General features: G+C 40.5%; 1 protein-coding gene across 3 annotated transcripts; it reads right to left on the reverse strand.

Annotated features, from left to right (window-relative positions):
• Nucleotides 1-9295: 9295 nt before the first annotated feature.
• On the reverse strand, nucleotides 9296-16388 carry NXT2 (nuclear transport factor 2 like export factor 2). Of its 3 annotated transcripts, none has more exons than XM_070290951.1 (5): nucleotides 16220-16388; nucleotides 15438-15522; nucleotides 14291-14377; nucleotides 12372-12516; nucleotides 9296-11510 (listed from the first exon to the last, which is right to left on the reverse strand). In XM_070290951.1, exons 1-5 carry the CDS (start codon nucleotides 16312-16314, stop codon nucleotides 11329-11331), a joined length of 594 nt encoding a protein of 197 aa, XP_070147052.1. In that variant the 5' UTR covers nucleotides 16315-16388; the 3' UTR covers nucleotides 9296-11328. The 3 variants fall into 3 exon arrangements, with proteins under 3 accessions (XP_070147052.1, XP_070147054.1, XP_070147053.1); XM_070290953.1 differs by lacking the exon at nucleotides 16220-16388 and adding an exon at nucleotides 15645-15695; XM_070290952.1 differs by lacking the exon at nucleotides 16220-16388 and adding an exon at nucleotides 15609-15625.
• Between the last annotated feature and the right edge of the window lie 5305 nt (nucleotides 16389-21693).

The raw sequence follows: 21693 nt of genomic DNA on the forward strand, positions 1-21693 counted from the left end.
CCAACAGTTGCACTTCTAAAAGTTTATTTTCTAGGTATTTACACTTGTGAGCAAAACTATGTGTATAAGACGTTCAATGTTGCATCATTTCTAATAGAAAATAAATGGAGGACTTCCCTGGTGGTCCAGTAGTTAAGAATCCAAACTGACAATGCAGGGGATACAGGTTCGATCCCTGGTCCAGGAAGATTCCACGAGCCATGTGGCAGCTGAACCTGTGCACCACAACTACTGAGCCTGCATACCCTAGAGCCTGTGCCCCACAGTAAGGGAAGTCACTGCTATGAGAAGCCTGTGCACTGCAACCAAGCGTAGCCTCCACTTGCTGCAACTGGAGAAAGCCTGTGCTGTAATGAAGACCCGACAAAGCCAAAAATAAAAATAATAAATAGATAAAATTTTTTAAAAAGAAAATAAATGGAGACAATTGGTATATCCAATGACAGAAAGTAGTTAAATACCTTATTGTTCAGCCAGCCTGGAGTACTAGATTCCTGTTCGAAAGATTGACCATGTGATGATAATGATGATAATATTCCTTACTGAATGCTTACTATGTGACAGGTACTGTGCTAAGTGTTTTGTGTCTTGCCTCATTTAAATTAATTTTTGCTACTCAGTCATTTCTTTTTTCTAGTCACTGATTCACTCATGTAACAATTATTTGGGGGCACCTGTGCATGCTACATTGGTAAGTTGCTCAGTCATATCCAACTCTGTGTGACCTTGTGGACTGTAGCCCGCCAGGCTCCTCTGTCCATGGAATTCTCCAGGCAAGAATAGTGAAGGGGATTGCCATGCCCTCCTCCAGCAGATCTTCCCAACCCAGAGATCAAACCTGTGACTCTTACATCTCCTACATTGTCAGGCAGTTTCAATACTATGTGCTAATTCTGTCTGCTAAATCTATAAAAATGGACTTACTTTCCCTGGACCAATAGTTCCTAATCTCTATAGCATTACATTTATCTTTGAGATGCTGATGAAACCTACAGGCTCTGTTCCAATATAAATACTCATGCATCTTTGGGGGAATCTCAGACCTCTCCTGAAGCTCTGGGGGTCTGTGGACCCTCAGACTAGGTTCAGAGTCTCTGTTCTGGAGCAGTGGTGTTGGGACATACAGAGGGAAGAGCTAAAGGTAGAGTGGGGAAGAGGCCAAGGCATACAGAAATTTTTGGCAGGCCAGTTTCTGTGTGGAAAGTACTGGTTAAGTGCAGAATTTGTTGCCATGATGTTAAGACTTGGGAATGCCATGGTTCCTTGTTGAATACTAACTGCTCTCCGGGCCATACACTCCCATTCCCCAGCATTTCCCTCCCCATCCTCCATCTCTTTCAGACTTGGTCAGCCTAAGTATCTCTCCCCCTCTTTAATTCCAACCCTCACAAGGCCAAATACAATTGGCCAGGACCCCAAGCCTTCAGTCCAAGTAATCGGGGATCCTCTCCCATAGGCTGAGTGTGGGACTTTACAATGAGTCCTTGTCTCCTTCTTTTCCCCCCTTTCCTGGGGAAGTTTCCATGGCAATGGTCAAGCAGGCTACTAGGATATCTGCCTGAGAAGCCACCAGACACTCACTCTCAAGATTGATCCGGTGCTTCAGTTCAGCAAAGGACAGGCAACAAACCCCTTTGGGTCCGTTTGTGTTCTGTAAAGAGATACTGAGATGGAGTTAGGGATTTTTAAAAAAAGGCTTATTGAGGGTTAACCCTGTGAAAGATAAAGAGGGAGTAAACAATGTCGGGCAGCGAAGTCTCTAGACATTAATTACTTGGGTCTAAGTTGCAGCATTTGGGAACTAGTTCCCCGACCAGGGATATAAGCCAGGCCCACTGCACTGGGAGCATGGAGTCTTAGCCAGTGGACCACCAGGGAAGTCCCCAAACATTGATGTGTATTTGATATTTGTGAGCAGAAAAGCAAGAAAAAGCAGAGTTAGGCAGGTCTGTGATGTGTGCCTGAAAGTCTTGGCCAATCTAGGGGAGGGCTGCAGGGCAAGGATGGTCCATTAGAGAAGTTCTGCAAAGGGCTGAAATAGCCGGGCTTTAGCCTTCTTGCTGTGTTCAATCATGGGCTAGAGGCTGCCCCAGGAGAGCATGGCATCAGCTCAAATACTGCAGAGGATCCTGCAGACACTGTTGCTGGAGGCTATCAGTTAACTGTCCTCCTCAGAGCTGAAAGGTTAATTCTTTCTGGAAGGGCTAATCAAGCCTTGTCTCTTGCTGACACAACCTCTTACCTTTTCTAACCCCAAGAAAACAGCTATCATGGTCTGATCTAGGCAGAGTCTTTTCCAACACCACAGTTCAAGAACATCAGTTCTTCAGTGCTCAGCCTTCTTTATGGTCCAACTCTCACATCCATACATGACTACTGGAAAAACCATAGCTTTGACTACACAGACCTTTGCCGGCAAACTGATGTCTCTGCTTTTTAATATGCTGTCTAGGTTTGTCATGCTGTTCATACTGTTCATGGGGTTCTCAAAGCAAGACTACTGAAGTGGTTTGCCATTCCCTTCTCCAGTGGACCATATTTTGTCAGAACTCTCCACCGTGACCCATCCGTCTTGGGTGGCCCTACATGGCGTGGCTCATAGTTTCACTGAGTGAGACAAGGCTGTGATCCATGTGATCACAAAATAGACAACAAATTCGTACTGCTTCATTTATGATTAATACAAAATAAATTTTCCATGTAACAGCCAGAAAACAATGTGCTGCTAAGTCAGATGGAGAAAGCAGAAACCAAGGAATCACCACCTTTCAGGCTTCATGATACTCAAATCACGTGGCTCTCTCATGCTTCAGTTTCTTCACCTTTTAAGCTTAAGCTGTATGAAAACTGATGTCAGTTCCTGAAAACAGTTCAATCAGGAGACAGCACTTTGATGTTACTGATGGAGCTTGAACTCTCCCGGCCTCTGGACACAGCAGCATCACGAGGAAACAAAGGCGAAAACCCGATTCTCTTCTCAGTTTGCGGCAGTCACTTGTCCCCAAGACTATCTGAGCAGAAGAACAGAGCAAACGTCTTGCCCTCAGAGAGCCTCTGCAGTCTCTGTAGCAAAGCAGCCTTTTGTGCTTCTGGGTCCTGTGGCCATGGCTCTGGAGCGAGGCGGCGGGAGCCCAGGGTCAGCGAGGGAGGACGGGATGTTTTAAGGGCCCGGATCGCCCAGGGCTCCCCGCTCTCCCCGCCCCCTTCCACGCTCCCGGGACGCGCAGTCGGCCTGGCGGCGGCGGTGGCTCCTCCCCAGTTCGCAGGAGATCCCCGGCCTCGCTGGCCAGTCTGCAGAGCCAGGCGGGGAAGCCCACGCCATGGGTCTCGGGCCAGTCCGCTCGCTCCAGCCGCACCTGACGTGCCTCTTGAGATATGCAGGTCAAGAAGCAACAGTTAGAACTCGATATGGAACAACAGACTGGTTCCAAATGGGGAAAGGAGTACGTCCAGGCTGTATATTGTCACCCTGCTTATTTAACTTATATGCAGAGTACATCATGAGAAACACTGAGCTGGATGAAGCACAAGCTGGAATCAAGATTGCCAGGAGAAATATCAATAACCTCAGATATGCGGATGACACTACCCTTATGGCAGAAAGCAAAGAAGAAGGAAAGAGCCTCTTGATGAAAGTGAAAGAGGAGAGTGAAAAACATGGCTTAAAACTCAACATTCAGAAAACTAAGATCATGGCATCTGGTCCCATCACTTCATGGCAAATAGATGGGGAGACAGTGGAAACAATGACAGACTTTATTTTTTGGGGCTCCAAAATCACTGCAGATGGTGACTGCAGCCATGAGATTAAAAGATGCTTACTCCTTGGAAGAAAACTTATGACCAACCTAGACAGCATATTAAAAAGCAGAGACATACTTTGCCAACAAAGGTCTGTCTGGTCAAGGCTATGGTTTTTCCAGTAGGCATGTATGGATGTTGAGAGTTGGACTATAAAGAAAGCTGAGCACTGAAGAATTGATGCTTTTGAACTGTGGTGTTGGAGAGGACTCTTGAGCGTCTCTTGGACTGCAAGGAGATCCAACCAGTCCATCCTAAAGGAAATCAGTCCTGAATATTCATTGGAAGGACTGATGCTGAAGCTGAAGCTCCAATACTTTGGCCACCTGATGCGAAGAACTGACTCATTTGAAAAGACCCTGATGCTGGGAAAGATTGAAGGCAGGAGGAGAAGGGGATAACAGAGGATTAGATGGTTGGATCGTATCACTGACTCAACGGACATGAATTTGAGTAAACTGTGGTAGTTGATGATGAACAGGGAGGCCTGGTGTGCTGCGGTCCATGGGGTCACAAAGAGTCAGACATGACTGAGCGACTAAACTGAACTGAACTGAACTGAGGTTTGTCATAGCTTTTTCTTCCCAGGAGCAAGCGTCTTTTTAATTTCATGGCTGCACTCATCGTCTGCAGTGATTTTGCAGCCCATGAAAATAAAGTCTGTCACTGTTTGCATTGTTTCCCCATCTATTTGCCACAAAATGATGGGACCAGATGCCATGATCTTAGTTTTTTGAATGTTAAGTTTTAAGCCATCTTTTTCACTCTTCTTTCACCTTCATCCAGAGGCTCTTTAGTTCCTCTTTGCTTAAGAATGTACACACAGCAATTATAGTAATTGCTACTATTGGTGAAGTGCCTGTAATTTTGGTATCATTATTGTTAGAATCATAAAGGGCTAGTTTTGAAAACCGCTTCTGCCACTGAATGGCCTTGGACAAGTGACTATCTCTTTAAGCTTCAGTTTCCTCATTTGTGAAATGGTCATGACAATAATACCTATCTCATAAGGCTATTGTGATGTCAAATGAGGTAATAATGCATGTGAGGTGCTCAGCATAGCTGGGCACATGTAAGTGCTCAGTGATGGTCAGCTATATTATTGCTGTGTGCCAGGAACAGTACAGCTGTATCTAACTCAGGCCTCACAATAACCTTGCCATGTCAGTACTATCATCTCCCTTTTATAGATGAGGTATTGGAGGCTCTGGTGGAGGATTAGTGACTTGCTGAAGGATCACACAACTAGCAACTGGCAAGTCTGCCAGTTCTCTGACTTTAGTGTCCAGACTCATTAGCTCACACAAAACCACCTTCTAGAGCTTTCTTTGGCTGCTGCCAGAGGGGCTCTGCAGTCTCATAAGCAGCATGAGGGAGAAATGAGGTTTGGGAGTATTCTCAGCCCACTGACAGAGAGAGAGCAGCAGTGGAGTGAAAGCCATTTAGGACAGCGAACAGAAGTCAAAAGAAAATATGATCAGTAAGCTTTTTGGGAGCTTATATGGTGGGCTCATTTATATGCCATGATAAATGCTATGAGTTCCCCTCCTACATGGTATAGTAGGAGGGGCACCAAACGTCCCTCTCTCTGATCTTCAAGTCAAACTTCTCCCATTCCTCACACACAAAATATGTCTGAAGAGCCAAGATTAGTAAGCCATTCCTTTGAATTATGGTATTGTTCCAGCTGCTTCCAGACAAAATATAACAACCCCAAGAGATAGAAGCTAATCATCTCCATGGTGAGTTTATGAGTTAGACTTAACTTGAGAGTGGAGGGTGGGGCCTGAAGTGATGATTCTTGGGACAAGAAGTTTGGGTGTGATGGAAAGAAGGATTTGAGAGGATGGCAGGATAGGACCAGAGTCTGAAATTGGGGAGATTTTTAGGAAGCATAACAGTGTAGGGCCTCAGAAGATTGGGAGAAAGGGGCACATGGAGGAAGGAGGTCCCCATTATTAGTTTTGTACTGGTCTCCCAGACATTTGTAAGCATATGTATGTATATTTTTATTTGTTAAGATATTTATTTTTGGCTGCAAACCCTCTCCAGTATTCTTGCCTGAAGAATTCCATGGACAGAGGAGCCTGGTGGGCTACAGTACATAGGGTTGCACAGAGTCAGACACAACTGAGCAACTAACACTTTCACTTTACACTTTCAGTTCTTAGTTGTGGTACATGGGCTTATTTTTAGTTGTGGCATGCAGGCTCAGTTGCCCTGTGGCATGTAAGAATCTTAGTTTCCTGATCAGGGATCAAACTCACATCCCCTGCATTAGAAGGTGGGTTCTTAGCCACTGGACCACCAGGGAAGTCCCATGTATGTGTATTTTGGCTGCATTTCTCATTCTAAGATGCAAGGGGATCCTTAACTGTCATGCAGTGATGATCAATTTCCTATCCAAGGGAGGCTAAATTTTCTAGTTTCTCTCCCCTACTTCCTCCTTTTACTTTCAGTTGTTTAGAAGGTAAAATTTATCCAACAGCCCCTCCGCCTCCCCCTAGCTAATTTCTCTTCTGGTCCCTTGTCCCAAGCTTGCAATTTCTCACTAGCAACATCAAGAAACAATGAATTTTTATCCACGGGATTGGACTTGGACCACTGGGGATCCTGGGTGCCACCGATGGACAGATGAGCTTATTAGAGAAGTCCTTCCCAAAGGCTCCTTCAGAAACAACACGGAAGGGTTGGGGAAGAGAGAGTAGGCTGGCCACCTCAGCCAGCTTAGGGCTCCAAGGCGGACTGTAGCACCTGCAGTTGCTAAGTGTTGCAGACACTTCTTGCTGATATCCTGCCGTTGAGTAAGAGAACTGGAGTCAATAATGTTCAGGCCCATTTTTCCCCCCCTTTATAGAAAGACCTCTCAAAAATACATTTGTGAATTGCTATCCTTGCTTTTCTTAAAGGCCCTCGATCTCCTTTCATAGTTAAAAAAAAGTCATCTCTATCTGTACCAATCAAATCTTAGGCTTTTTGTGGAGCTGGACAAGTCCTGCTAAGATTTACACTTTAGAGCCCACCATAGCCTTTGTTAAATCATGTTTTTTTTTCCCCTCCCAATGCATTGTGTGGCTTGCAAGATCTTAGTTCGCCAACCAGGGATCAAACCCATGCCTTGGAAATGAAAGTGCTGAGTCCTAATCACTAGACTGCCAGGGAATTCCCAACCAAGAGGGTTGAATGCAGATGTTTGGGGTGTCCAAGAAGGGAGGGAAAGAGAAAAACACATGAAATTGACTTAAAATAGGCTGAAATACAGTGTATTTGGTATCAAACTGTGTTCAAAAATCCTTCTGCTGGAATGCCTTCTCAGTTCTCTGCTTGGACATTTGAAATAGGGCAGCCTCCTCTGTTTCATCTTTGTTTCATTGCCACACATCCTATTCCCAGATTCTGCCTAAAGACTAGCCTAACCAGTTGTTTTCTTAGCTTTGAACTTCAGGTACAAGATAAGGAATGGGAGGGAAACAGACCTACCCCTTCATTGTCCTCCACAAATATGACATGCCTGAGAGGAAGTTTTTAATCTTTTCTAAGCCTCAGGTGACATCACTGACAAAACACTGCTTTTTAAAAGCCAATCCTCCTCCCCACCCCCCGATAGAAAGTGATGGTGAAAATATTATGCTTTCTCTATTTTCGTGCTTTCCAAACTGCTGGACAATCTAACAGGAAGTTGTAAAAATCAATTAAGCAGGCTATGATCAGCACTTTAAAAATTAATAAAATGAAGTAGAAAATTCCAAAAGCACATCACAAAATAAGACATGAGTTTTATTTTGGACACGTAATTTTTATTACTAGTTTGTTATATGTAGATGTATTGTATACTGGCTTGTGACATTTTACACCTCTATGGGTTACAGCAAAACTTTGAAAACCACTGATCTAGAGGGTGCATATACTTCAACCTCAGATGGAGTCTGTAGTCTAAGACCCTCCATCTGACACATTATTTCAACAATATTCTATAGTTCTCTACTTTTTAGGGCTTCTCTGGGAAGCAAAATTGATGTATATAGCCCACTGGTAAGTCACCAAGAAATCTTTTGTATAGAAAGATGCATCTGACAAAGAAGGGCAAATATCTAATAGAATACAGCAGTTTGGTAGCAACTGTTTTGATGGAGTATTTTTGTTATAGAGACAATTGTTAAATAAAAAAGCTAAATATGCCCTACCATCTCTCCCTAAATATATAAGGTTAAAGCACATCTATGCTTATTCTATCATATATTAAATCAATAATTTAATATTAAATAATTAAATTATAACAAAAATCAGCAACTGAAGTCCCCTGCAATCAAATTTCCTGCATCAGTAATCTCAGGCAAGTCAATCCAGCAACATTTCAGAATAAAATGCCTTCTTGACTTTGGCTACTTGCTCCTTTCCCAAACACTGCATTTATCCTTTAACCTCATCGAGAGTTATCTTTTTAGACACACTGTATGTTATTAACGGGCTTCCTTGGTGGCTCAGTGATAAAGAATCCACCTGAAAATACAGGAGATCCCTGGGTCGGGAAGATCCCCTGGAGAGGGAAATGGCAACCTACTCCAATATTCTTGCCTGGAAATTCCATGGACAGGGGAGCCTGGTGGGCTACAGTCCATGGAGTTGCAAAAGAGTTGGATACCACTTAGCTAAACAACAAATACATTACTAGGAAATTTCCAGAAACTAGGAAAGTGCTGATTCCTGTTCACCAAGCCACTTACATGCTTAAATAAGGTCTGTGGTTCTTTCAGCGTCATGAGGTAGACATGAAAAGCAAATAACTTGGTGATAGAGTTTGAGTCATGAGTCTTTAACCTTTAAGCTTACAGTCTTTTACTTTAACTAATGCCTACAAATTTACACCTGAGTAGATTCCTAACCATTTTTATCTAGCAAAATTCATTACTGTATTTCATCAATCTAAGACACCATTGATTTTAAGACAGAATTTTATGTACCACTGAGAAAGGAAAAAAAGGCTGATTAAAGTATGCTTTAGCAAGAATTTATAATACATCAATTTCAGGGGTATTAAATTGTCAAAAATACGTGCCTCATTGAAGAGATGAAATACAGGGGTTGATTTCAAAGGCTGTTGCCTCTTCTCACTCCTAAAGTGTCTGTTGACATATTTTTAATGTAGAATTAAAGTTAATGGGACCACTTTTTTCCCCCTGAAAATGAACTGTCTTTTGGTTTCAATGCCTACTGAATTTTGGCTAGTTTTTTTTAATATTTGGCTAGTTTTTCAAACTTAGAATTTCTAACATTTCACTAGAAACTTCACTGCTACTTCAAACAGGTTATCTCAGGAATGTATTTCGTAGGAAAAGAGGGAAGAACAAGGTAGGCTAGAGAAAAGACAAGGTCCTAGCTGTCAATCACTGTTTTCAATATCCTAACTTAAAATTCTTTTTTAAACCTTATAGTGTAAGAAGAAACAACTAACTGTTCGGGAGCCTTAAAAAAATCAAAAGACCTTAAACCAAGCTTGAGAAAACTTGTTAAAGGCAATTTTTATTTATTTTTTTAAGTTACAAAAATATGCACGTCAAAAATACAGTCTAGTCCATATAAGAGTAGTTCCAGCCATTAAAGTTATACAGAGTTTGGAAACAGCAATTTATACACAAGTCTTAAAGCACTCAAGTAATGAACAGAATACATACAACCAGTCAATTCAGTTATTGCTAGTTATATGCCACTTTTACTTGAGACTGTTCTCCTTTAGGGAAAAGGCAATATTTGGGCAATCTGATTGTTGCTACTAAAGCTGTGGTTTTAAAAAGTCAATCCAAAATTAGAATAAACTCAGTTTGAGTAGAATATGTGTAAGCTTTAGTCAGTACTACAAGAAGGTGTGGTCTATATTTCTGTTCCATCCCTTTCTCCTACTTAGTTCTATTTTATATCAGAAATGTGACGTGTAGTTTGTGACAAGAGTAAATGAATTGTTGATCTTCAAATTAAGTAACAAGAAACACTGAGTTGGAATGTGGAAACAAAGTTGGCACATCTAGTGTAACAACATGAGAATGATGAATTCAAGAATGGAAAAATGTTCAAATTTTAACCAAAAAACAAAGATTTCTTTCTCTTTAGATGCTGAGACACAGAATGAATCAACTGGTTTTTCTGAAGTTTATAGGCTATGAAGATCTGCTGTTCTCTATCTTTTCCAAAAAGAAAATGTGAGCTATATAACAGGAACATGTTTTATAACATATCTATTTGCTCAATGCCATATGGAAGAACACCATTATGAGATTAAATAATTTTAGCTTTAAGTAGTAAAAAGATCATGCAGTTGACAGTGTAAACACAGGGAACAAATCACTCACTTTGGGGGTGGATAGTATGTAGCAGACTTTTGGTCTGAAGTTCACGTGGAAGACTTAGAAGTTAAGGGTCCCAAAGAGAGAGCCATGGCTTTGTTTCCAACTTTTCTGTCAGACCCTGCTGCAGGGTCAGGCTTATTGCTGACATTTTTCCCCAACAAGTTCTTAAATTGAAACATATACTGGTAATAATAAGTATGGGGTGAACTAGAAAAACATTTAAAAATAATTCTTAGAACAAAAGTGACACTCATGACCTTTTGGTAAAGATACTTATTACCTTAATGACTTAAATTCTAAAATTAGGCTACATTTTTAGGAGGTAGAAAACAAATACCCAAAGCGTACCACTTGGCCATCCTTCCTTACTTGTGGCCAACCTCGGATCTATACATTTTTCACTCCTCATTCTCCCACTAAAGCTATTAGTCCTACTACCATTTACTATCTAAAGTTACAGACCCGGAGCTGCCAAGAAAAAGCTTTTAAAGAAGTCTTGCTTTTAAGTCACTGAGTGTATCCAACACTCGGGTATCAACTGAGAACACTTTATATCTCTCGAGTAGATTAACTCACTTCATAAGAAAACATGCCAACATGAAAAAAATTACTTAATATAAAAAGACTATTGAACATCTCTACATGTGACTCCAGTATGTCAGAGTAGTTATGTAAACCAAAACTAGTAATGCGTTCATTGAACTGCTTTAAAAAAGCCTTATATATAAACCGCATTACTAGTGTTAAACGAAAAAGGTACATTTTATACTACAAAATTAACCTAAATTAATCTAATAACAACAACAATAAACACTCCACTTCCTCCCAGAAAGTTACATTGTGCTGATATCCCATAGATAGTACTATAAAAAGATTTTATTTTTGCGATATGCTGGGCTCACAGTGAATATGCTAATACAGCGATCATGGATATAATGTTACTGTAAGAAAGTCATTAGTGAAACATGTATAAGGCATGTAGAAAACTAGCATTAAAGCTCTTAAGGGCAATGATTCAAATTGGCAGCTGCTAGAAAAGGTGCTGCTAGGAATAAAAAAATATTAAAGAAATTTAGTTTCAGCACATACTCGTTTTTAATGCTTCCACAATGAAATGAATTAATAACTCACATAAATTTCTGTTGCTGGAACTAATGGACCAAAAAAGAATGGACTTCTGCCCCCTTTAAATAGCAGCCCAATCTTGAAAACGGAAGCAGTCACTTGCAATCTTCCACACGGTATTGTTAGCAGTAGTCTGAGCGGTCAGCAGGAAGTTCTGGTTGAAGTAGTGTTGCTTGTTGCCATCAAACTTCACAGTTCCACTGGTCACAACAAGAACTGTGGTCTGGGCCTGAGTAGCTTGCTCTGCACCCACACAAGAAAAGAGAAGAGGTTGGATTCTTTACACAGGCAGATTTACAGGCTTAAACACATTGTATATAACTTAAACACTAAAAAAAGTTTCATAAACTGTCTTTACTTTAAGCATAACCTTGAGCATGCCCACCCAGAGCCAGAAAACTCAATAACCATTTCAAAGATACTAACATTATTTTCAGTCCAGAAAGATTTTGGGTACTCTAAACTTTCAATATCTAGCCTTTTGGTTCCTGTGTTAGTATCTCCTTGTTGGTTTTTTTTTTTTTTAAACAGAACTTGGTCAAATTTTGTTTAAGTTGTCATTCTTTTCAAGAACTATAAAGGCAAAAAATCACTCAGGAAACTACTGCTTAAGATGCTTAGGACCCCACCTAGAGGTTAATCTTATAAACTGCATCAATCTGCCTGAAATCAAAATCTGCCTTGAAAGCTACCCTTTCACGTTTGCTGTGAAATTTTAATAGGTTGTAAGATAATAAAACATTAATCAGAGATATGGTACATTTTTTTCTCTTGAGACATTTCAAGGTACATAAGGCAACTATTTATTTAGGGAAAAGAGACAGTTGTTCCTCTCCATCAACAGAAATCACAGTAAGGCTCAATTTGCCACATGACTTTTAATAAGCTGCACAATCACTCAATCCACCAAAACCTACCACTGGCTCTCTGGAATTAGATGCATCTAAATGAGGATCAAAAGTTTGACTTGACAGCTGAATTTTTCATATTTAACTTGCTCAAAAAAGTAATTACTGCTACCACTGAAAGTTGCTAGCTGCTTTTGGTGTTAAAGTTCAGTGCCCACTAAAGGAAAACAAGTACCTCAAAAGACCATGATCTTACCATGAACTGGCTGGCAATCTAACATATTGACCTGGAATTCACTAGAAGGCAACATGTCAAAAAAATTGGCTAGGGCTTCCAGCCCTGTAACAACATTTCCATTCCATATTAAAGTGGCCTTGTCCAGATACAGCCTGGTTAGTGCCTAAAAAGAAAGAAAAAAGAAAAAAAGGGGAAAGATTTTTGCTTTGGGGCAAATTATCTTGTAGAAATGGATTGAAAGGTTACAGCGGGTGTTTAAACATTTTTATAGTTCTTTCTCCATCTCTCCTTCCCTTGCCCCCTCCCACAGAGGACAATGTGAACAAGGTATCTGCCTTATACAGTTGCCCTTAAATGGTTATTATCCTGTGCTATGCTGTGCTTAGTCGTATCCAATTCTTTGCGACCTCATGGACTGTAACCTTCCAGGCTTCTCAGTTCCTAGGAATCTCCAAGCAAGAATACGGGAGTGGGTTGCCACGCTCTCCTCCAGGGGATCCGAACCCAGGTCTCCCACATTGCAGGTGGATTCTTTATCAGCTGAGCTACCAGGGAAGCCCTCTTAATATACTAGGCAGCTAGCTACTTTTTTTTCATCTTTCACTTTAGCCACACTGAGAAACCTTTGTATCAAATGGATAGGCTTTTTTTTTTTTTTTAAGTTTTGCTTTCTGTAATTAAAATGAATTAAATGATCACAGGTTTCAAAGCCCTTGCAGCCTGGAACCAGTTTGAATCTCCCTCCCTTTTCTAATTCTGTGAACAAAGTTGTCTGTCAGGCCCTACCTGTACCTTTCAATCCTAGTGTTTATATACAATGTGAGCCCTTTTATGTTTGAACCATTTAATGTTGTATGTGTTAAGAAGAATTAGTTCCTTTTATCGCCATGGAAATAGCATTATTCAGTCCAAAACAATCAATAGTACTTGCTAAAGCAGAGTCTTTGATAAGTCAAGTAAGTTAAAACTCAAATAAGGAAGAATTCAACAGTTAACTCTTTAGTTCCTGGAGTCAGTCACAGGAATTTAGTGTGTCAAAGGGGACATTATTTGCTTAGCTCTAAATTTTAAAACTTAAAGGGCCAACACATATCTGGACTCTGGAAATGAACTATGTTGCTTTCTTTATTTTGCTACTTTGTCCTTGAAGGCACCAAGGCCCAACAAATGTCCACTGTTACATCCTGTGCCAGGTCCCACATCATCAAACATCAGTATCAAGAACTTCTTTTTAATCTTCTGCCTTAACAAAACAGCTTTTAGAGATATTTATTTCTACAGCATAGACAAGAGTTCTCTACAACACAGTGTTATACTGATAATAGACCTAGTGAAGATTCTAGGTCACATACAGAAATCCTTAAAAGATATGGCTCAGGAACACATCACAATGAAAAAAGCTGATGAAGTGAGAACTTTCTCTGTGGAAGACTAAAAGTATCCAAGCCAGGCAGATTCTATTTGTGAGTGCCAGATACAGATGTGAGCTTTAACACAAAATTATCAATTAATATATGAAATTAAAGGGGCAAATCAGGGAACATTCTCTGTAATGACAGACCCCCTTCACTAGCACTAATACTATTTTAACTATATTGGTTAAATTATGTGATTAAGAAAATGTAACGAATTTAAGTAAATATATGTTGGGTCCCATGTTAAGTGCAGTAGTTAATTCCCATTTACCACCCTAAAAATAAAACAGGGTTGAGAGAGGTTAGCAACTTGCCCAAGGTCACAGAACTTGGCAAACACAAAACTGGGGTATGATTCCACAGTTCACACATCCATAATGCCATACCAACCCTTTCCTAAGCAATGTGTTTTTAGAGAACATAGCTATCACTTATGCAATTTGGATGAATGGCTGGCTCAAAAACAAACAAACAAACAAACAAACTGGTATTTAATAAAGAATAGTAGTCTGTAACACTCACCCGTCTTCTTTTGTCCATTGTCTCATAGTAAATATTGACAAATTCCTCAGCAGCTCTGCATGCCTGATCTACATAAGTTTTAAATTCCTACAAGAAAAATTTCATTAAAATGTAATTACCACCCTTCCAACCCCTCACAAACATATCACCAACAAAAGCTGGTGGTTTATTTCAATCATTATATAACTCCATACACAGTCTACATTCTTCCATATAAATTTGGACATTTTTAAGGTTAGGGCCTAGGTTTCCAACTTTCACTATTTTTAAGTACATTATGGTTAGGACATACTAACCATTCATTAGTGAATTTCAGATTTTTCTTACTTTAAACATAAATTTACAATCTTTGCATGGCAACTGGTGTTTTAGGCTTCCAGTATTTTAGAAAACATTTACCTCAATAAAAAACGATGGGTTCTGAACTGTAAAAAAAAAAAAAAAAAAAAAGAGGCAGGGGGCAGTGCGGGCAGACGCGAATTACCATTGAATAAGTTAGCAAATTGTTGAGTTCCCTTTTCAAGCTGCTAAATTATTGATAAGTTATTCAAAAGTTGTTGAATGAGAAAAAAACTGAGTATGTTCTACGAACTTGTTTGAAAAATTAGGTACTCAGAAAACGTCCTCATATTGTGTAAAAATTTACAGGAGTTTGTAAAGGATTTTAGCATACGTGCTGCCAAAGCGAGCAATGTAAAGGATTTTAAAACGGAAGAAAAGAAATATTGTTGCGGTTTTCTCCTGCGAGAAAACTACTTTCTTCCCCAGCCATTTACCAGACCAAACTATTATTTGAATTAATAACTAATTTCATTTCACTCTCACGTAATTGAAAGTTATGTAAATCGTGAAAGGATTACAAGCCATAAGCAACAGACCCCAACATTCCCAACTCTCGCTAGTTTCCGTCTTAGGGTCTTTTCCAGGATCGGAAAGCAACTGCACAGCCCTGGGAGGTGGGGGTTCGGGGGTCGTGGGTCGGCGGTCGGGGAATAATGAGGGGCTTCAGAGAGCGGGCCCCGCCCCCGGCGCCTGGCGGGCCAAACCCTGATTCGCCGCTTGACCACGTGACCAGCAACCAGCCCGCCCCAGAGCCCCTCCCCTCAGCCGCCTGCGCCCGGCACCCTGCGGCGGCTGGGGCACTCACCACAGCCATGGCCATCGGGGACTCCGAACTGTCCTTTTTCTTCAGTGGCGACGTCACTACGTCTTCTTGTCCCTGGTTCCCTCTCCTGTGGGATGATCAAATACTTAGCAAGACAGCGAAACCCGCCAAACGCACAGAATTCTCTGCCCGCCCATTCTCTCCCGGAAGTACCTCGGTCCGATGTTAAAATCACCCCGATGTACCAACCTTAAGTACAGTTCTCTTGAGTTCCGACCGTCCCGTCCCGTCCCGTCTGCCTTATGTACTCACTTGTTTGATATTTATTAACTTAGTTTAGAAAAAAAAAAAAAATCACTCCGCTTTTGTAACTGGATAATCTTAACAAAAGTATCCATTTCTCCAACACGTCCAAGGACAGCGAAAAAAAGACCTATTTAAAGCGTCTAATGTGCGGGCTTCTTTGCTCCAGGGGGTGGGGAAAGGGCTAGCTGATGAAACCTACCAGACCTGTAATCGAGTAGGAAAAGTGGGTAGAGCTTGGGGAAAAGCGTGCAACAACACTGGTAGAAAATGGCGTAAAGTTCTGGAACCTTCTCAAAGACTCAATCTTAACTGAATTTACCCGTGTCTCAGTAATACTCCTAAAATTATTCACTACTTTATAATATGTTTAGGGTCACAAAACTAATTGTAATTCAAGTTTAAGTAGTTTAACTACCACTGCAACCAGACTCCACTCCCCAACATACTTCAAAACCACTCAAAGTCCCCAACGATGTCTCGGCAGTCAAGTCAGTCAGATATTTTGATAGTCTCTTTACCATGAATAGCTGGTGTGTGGCTCCTCAGAAAAATAATTTCTTCCTTGGTACTGTTCTCTGTCTCCCTGAGACCAGTCACTTCTGAATTTTCTCATACTTCAATCTGCTTTTTTCCTGTCTCCCTCCCTTTGGTCTAGCTCTAACTGAAGCAACGACTCTTCCCCGTACCCTATGACCTCTGCACCCCTCTTATTGACGTCACTTCCAGGGTGTCTTCCTGTTTAACACCTCTCTCCTCCTGCTGCTAGTGCTAAGTCACTTCAGTCGTGTTCGACTCTGTGCGACCCCCATAGACGGCAGCCCACCAGGCTCTCCCGTCCCTGGGATTCTCCAGGCAAGAACACTGGAATGGGTTGCCATTTCCTTCTCCAATGCATGAAAGTGAAAAGTGAAAGTGAAGTCGCTCAGTTGTGTCCGACTCTTCTCGACCCCAGGGACTGCAGCCTACCAGGCTCCTCCGCCCATGGGAGTACTGGAGTGGGTTGCCATTGCCTTCTCCTCTCTCCTCCTACGTGGTCTCAATTGTTACTTGTATGCTAACGAATTTCAATAACATGTATCCAGCACTGCCCTCCAACTCGTCTCTGGGTTGCAATTCTATTTATTAAATATGAACACCAGTGTGCACTACAGGCTTCTCAGACTTGGTGAGTCCAAAATTTGAATGCGTTTTTTTCCTCTGCACTTATAATCTTCTGTATGCTTTCTGTTATCCGTGCTTGAATTTTTGGAATGTTTCTATTTAATTTTTTTCGTGTCTTTCCCCTCCTCCCCCCATCATTGTAATTCATTTGTTCATTCAACAAATATTTATTGAATGCATACTATGGGACAGGCATTGTGCAAGGTTCTGGGTATATAGTGATGAGCAAAATAGACATGATCTATACCCTCATGAAGCTCACAAAATAATTTTGACTAATGGACAATAAATGAAACAATGGATTACAGAGGAGTTCCAAGTAACTTGCCCAATTCTGCTCATTCTCCACCAACCCCCTCCCCCCACCCCATTCCGCCTTTCTTTCTCTTTCCTCGACACAAACTTTGATCACTCTATTCTCATTTTTTCCAAAATTCTAGTTTTTGAAGACCTATCTTAGTCTAGCCTCAATTTTCCCTTCCAGACTTCTCTCCTATTATTTACCAACACTGGCAAAGTTAACTACTGTATACCAAAAATGACTCATGTTTACCTATTTATAGGTGATTGTCTGGCATACAGTCCCTGATTCAGAAATATTTTCCTACCCATGACAGAGGAGATTATGCAGCCAGCCCCCTATTGGAGTGTATGAAGTTGGGACTGATTAGATACATTTTGATGTGTTGAGAGGTATCAGTACAATTCAGGAGATGGTTAAGGGGCCTGGAATAGCAGACTGTAAGAGCAATAAACTGGGTTGTAGGGCTGCTTACGGCTATTCAGTTCAGCCATTTCTCTTGGTCAAGTGTAGACATATGGAACCCAAGCTCTTTGGACTTAATCACCATTCCTATCTGAACCTTTCCCTTGGTCTTGATTCAAGAAGGACTAGTCTAGGTCACTCAAGGAAGTGATCTGAGCAGTCAGTCTCTTCTCGGGTCTCTAACTGGTGACCAGCATTCACTAAGTTTTCTGCTCTACCCACTAAGTTAGCCAGGCACATGTGGCCTGTTCACATTAAATAGTGCTTTTGAAAAAGAACTTTTTTGAGATACAATTCATATCACCCATTTAAGGTGTAGAATTCGGTGGATTTTAGTATGTTCAGAGTTGTGAAAGCATCATCATGAAATTTTACAACTTTTTAAATGTCCTGAAAAGAAATCCCTTTCCCATTAGCAGTCATTTCCCATTCCTCTTTCACCCCAGCTCCTGGCACCAGTAATGCACTTTTTACTTACATAGATTTGCCATTCTGGACATTTCATTTAAATGGAATCATACAATATGTGGTTCTTTGTGTTTCAGCAATGTTATCAAAGTTCATCCATGTTGTAGCATGTACCAGTACTCTTTTCCTTTACACTAGAATATTCCAACTGTATGAATATAACATTTTGTTTATTCATTAATCCATTGATGGGCATTTGGGTGGTTTCCATTTTAGGATATAGTGAATAATTCTTCCATAAAAGTTTGTGTACAAGTTTTTGTGTGGACGCTTTCAATTCTCTTGAGTAGATATCTGGGAGTGGAATTTCTGGGTCATATTGTAATTTATGGGCTTCCCAGGTGGCTCAGTGGTAAAGAAACCAATTGCAATGCAGGAGCTGCAGGAGATGTGGGTTCAATCCCAGGGTTGGGAAGATCACCTGGAGGAGGGCACAGCAACCAACTCCAATATTCTTGCCTGGAGAAGCCCGTGGACAGAGGAGCCTGGTAGGCTGCAGTCCATGGGGGTCTCAAGAGTTGGATGTGACTTAGCAACTAAACCACCACCAGGGGCCTATTGGGCAGATTGCCTAACTAGTAGTGATCAGATGATTCTTGATTGGTTTACTATTTTATTTTGGGGAGAGCCCAAACTGTAATTAAACCTTGGTTTGGTGACATTGAGGCTTAGCATAAACCATTCCATTTTGGTCCTGTTTTATTTTTAAACATATCTTTAACATTTTATGGAACTGCTGGATTGTTTTCAACAGTGGCTGAATCATTTTACAATCCCACCAGCAATGCATGAGGGTTCCAATTTTCCACATCCTCACCAACGCTTGTTATTGTCTATCTTGAAAAAGAAATGTTTATTAAATTAATTTATTTTAATTGGAGGCTAATTACCTTACAATATTGTGGTGGATTTTGCTATACATAGATATGAATCAGCCATGGATGTACATGTGTCCACGATCCTGAACCCCTCTCCCACCTCCCTCTTCACCCCATCCCTCTGGGTTGTCCCAGAGCACCAGCTTTGAGTGTCCTGCTTCATGCATTGAACTTGCATTGGTCATCTGTTTTACATATGGTAATATACATGTTTCAATGCTATTCTCTCAAATCATCCCACCCTTGCCTTCTCCCACAGAGTTCAAAAGTCTGTTCTTTAGATCTGTGTCTCTTGCTGTCTTGCATATAGGGTTGTTGTTACTGTCTTTCTAAATTCCATATTATATGCGTTAATATACTGTATTGGTGTTTCTCTTTCTGACTTACTTCACTCTGTATAATAGGCTCCAGTTTCATCCACCTCATTAAAACTGACTCAAATACATTCTTTTTTATAGCTGAGTAATATTCCATTGTGTATATGTACCACAACTTCCTTATCCATTTGTCTGCCGTTGGACATCTAAGTTGCTTCCAAGTCCTAGCTATTGTAAACAGTGTTGCAGTGAACTTTGGGGTACATGTGCCTCTTTCAATTCTGGTTTCCTTGGTGTGTATGCCCAGCAGTGGGATTGCTGGGTTGTATGGCAGTTCTATTTCCATTTTTTTAAGGAATCTCCACACTGTTCTCCATAGTAACTGTACTAGTTTGCATTCCCACCAACAGTGTAAGAGGGTTCCCTTTTCTCTGCACCCTCTCCGGCATTATTGTTTGTAGACTTTGGAATGACAGCCATTCTGACCAGCGTGAGATGGTACTTCATTGTGGTTTTGATTTGCATTTCTGTGATAATGAGTGATGTTGAGGATCTTTTCACATGTTAGCCATCTGCATGTCTTCTTTGGAGAAATGTCTGTTTAGTTCTTTGGCCCATTTTTTGATTGGGTCATTTATTTTTCTGGAATTGAGCTGCATGAGCTGCTTGTATAGTTTGGAGATGAATTCTTTGTCAGTTGTCTTGTTTGCTATTATTTTCTCCCATTCTGAAGGCTGCCTTTTCATCCTGCTTACAGTTTCCTTTGTTGTGCAAAAGCTTTTAATTAGGTCCCATTTGTTTATTTTTGTTTTTATTTCCATTACTCTGGGAGGTGGGTCATAGAGGATCTTGCTGTGATTTATGTCAGAGAGTGTTCTATGTTTTCCTCTAAGAGTTTTATAGTTTCTGTTCTTACACTTAGATCTTTAATCCATTTTGACTTTATTTTTGTGTATGGTGTCAGAAAGTGTTCTAGTTTCATTCTTTTTCAGGTGGCTGTATTGTCTATCTTTTTAATTACAGCCATCCTAGTGAGTTCAAAGTAATATCTCACTGAGGCTTTGATTTGCATCTCCCTGATACCTAATGATGTTGAGCGTCTTTTCATGAGCTTATTGGTCATTTGTAGATCTTCTTTAGTGGAGGGCAGAGGAGCCTGGTGTGCTGCAGTCCATGGGGCCGCAAAAAGTCAGACATGACTTAGCAACTCAGAAACAACAACAATCTTCTTTCGAATCTGTACATTCAGATCCTTTGTCTATTTTAAAAATTAGGTTATCTGCCTTTTTATTATTGTTGTAAATATTCTTCATATATTCTAGAAACAAGTCCTTGGTCATATATACAATTGGTAAGTTATTTTTTCTCATTCTGCAGATTGTCTTTTCACTACTGTGGAGCTGTAGAGAGGGGAGTGGGATTAGGTGAGGAGGGAAAGTTATAACACTACAAACCCTGATGTGTTTATCAGTGTTTGGAGGTTCCTTTTGAACAAGTAAGTACTCCTTAGAATTTGCAAGTGTTTGCTTAATTTCTAGAGTTCTGAAAAAGTTAATTTTGACAATTTTGCTAGTGTTTTTATTGCTTTTATTGAAGGGTGGACTTACAGAGGTCCTCACACTGCCATTCCAAAAACCCTGCCTGTATAGCCCTTGTGTAATCTTCTGATAGGCATTATTGTAGTGTGCCTTTTGTTATTCTATATTTACATTCTTTATTAGATTTGAAGTTCCTGTGGCTAACCATGTGTGTTTTTGATACGTTGAATACCCACTCATACCACTGGAATTGAGTAAAAACCTTACATGGAGTAGTAGGTAGTTAAAAGGGAATGTCCAAATGAAATTTCATCCTCCTTTAGCCTCATTCTGAATCCATTCTGAAAGAAGTGAGAATGTGACCTAATTTTTTATAAATGGAACTTTTTCTTCCTACCATGATAAAAATGAGAGAATAATCTATTTTCACCTCATTACTTTTCAACTGCCTCCTCTATGGGGTATTCACAAGCCTTATCTTCAGGAGAGAACAATTCTTTCAACTCTGCTGCAAACTTCTTTTCCTTCAAGTAATTATTTTCAGAAGCAACATGTACAATAAGGCTTTTGTATTGGCTGAGCGCTCAGGTTTTGGGAAATCCGACTAACATTCTGGCTCAACCAGTCTAAAATTTTCTTAGAAAAATGTGAATTATCGTTGTCAAGACATCATAATGTAAGGTTCAGACAGGGGCATACTGTTAATTAGCAGGATGAGAAACTAAGATCTGCAAATTTTCTTATCTTACTTGGCTCTATCTTAGAAGTCATCTTCATAATAAACATCTGTACTTTTTCTTACCTTCTGTCTCCCATCTATTTCCAACTTCTTTTCTGCTTCCATGTATTCAACAGAAATAAACA

This window comes from Ovis canadensis, chromosome X (assembly GCF_042477335.2).
Source record: "Ovis canadensis isolate MfBH-ARS-UI-01 breed Bighorn chromosome X, ARS-UI_OviCan_v2, whole genome shotgun sequence".
In the NCBI taxonomy this organism is placed as follows: domain Eukaryota; kingdom Metazoa; phylum Chordata; class Mammalia; order Artiodactyla; family Bovidae; genus Ovis; species Ovis canadensis.

Bases quoted from the DNA above. Each gene is read 5' to 3' on its own strand.
- NXT2 (XM_070290951.1), bottom strand. From the start codon at position 16,314: ATGAGAAAATTCAGAAGTGACTGGTCTCAGGGAGACAGAGAACAGTAC. The intron at 15,523-16,219 runs GTAAAGAGACTA...ATCATCCCACAG, and splicing joins CCACACACCAGCTATTCATG to GAGAGGGAACCAGGGACAAG. The intron at 12,517-14,290 runs GTGAGTGTTACA...CTTTCTTTTTAG, and splicing joins CAATGGACAAAAGAAGACGG to GCACTAACCAGGCTGTATCT.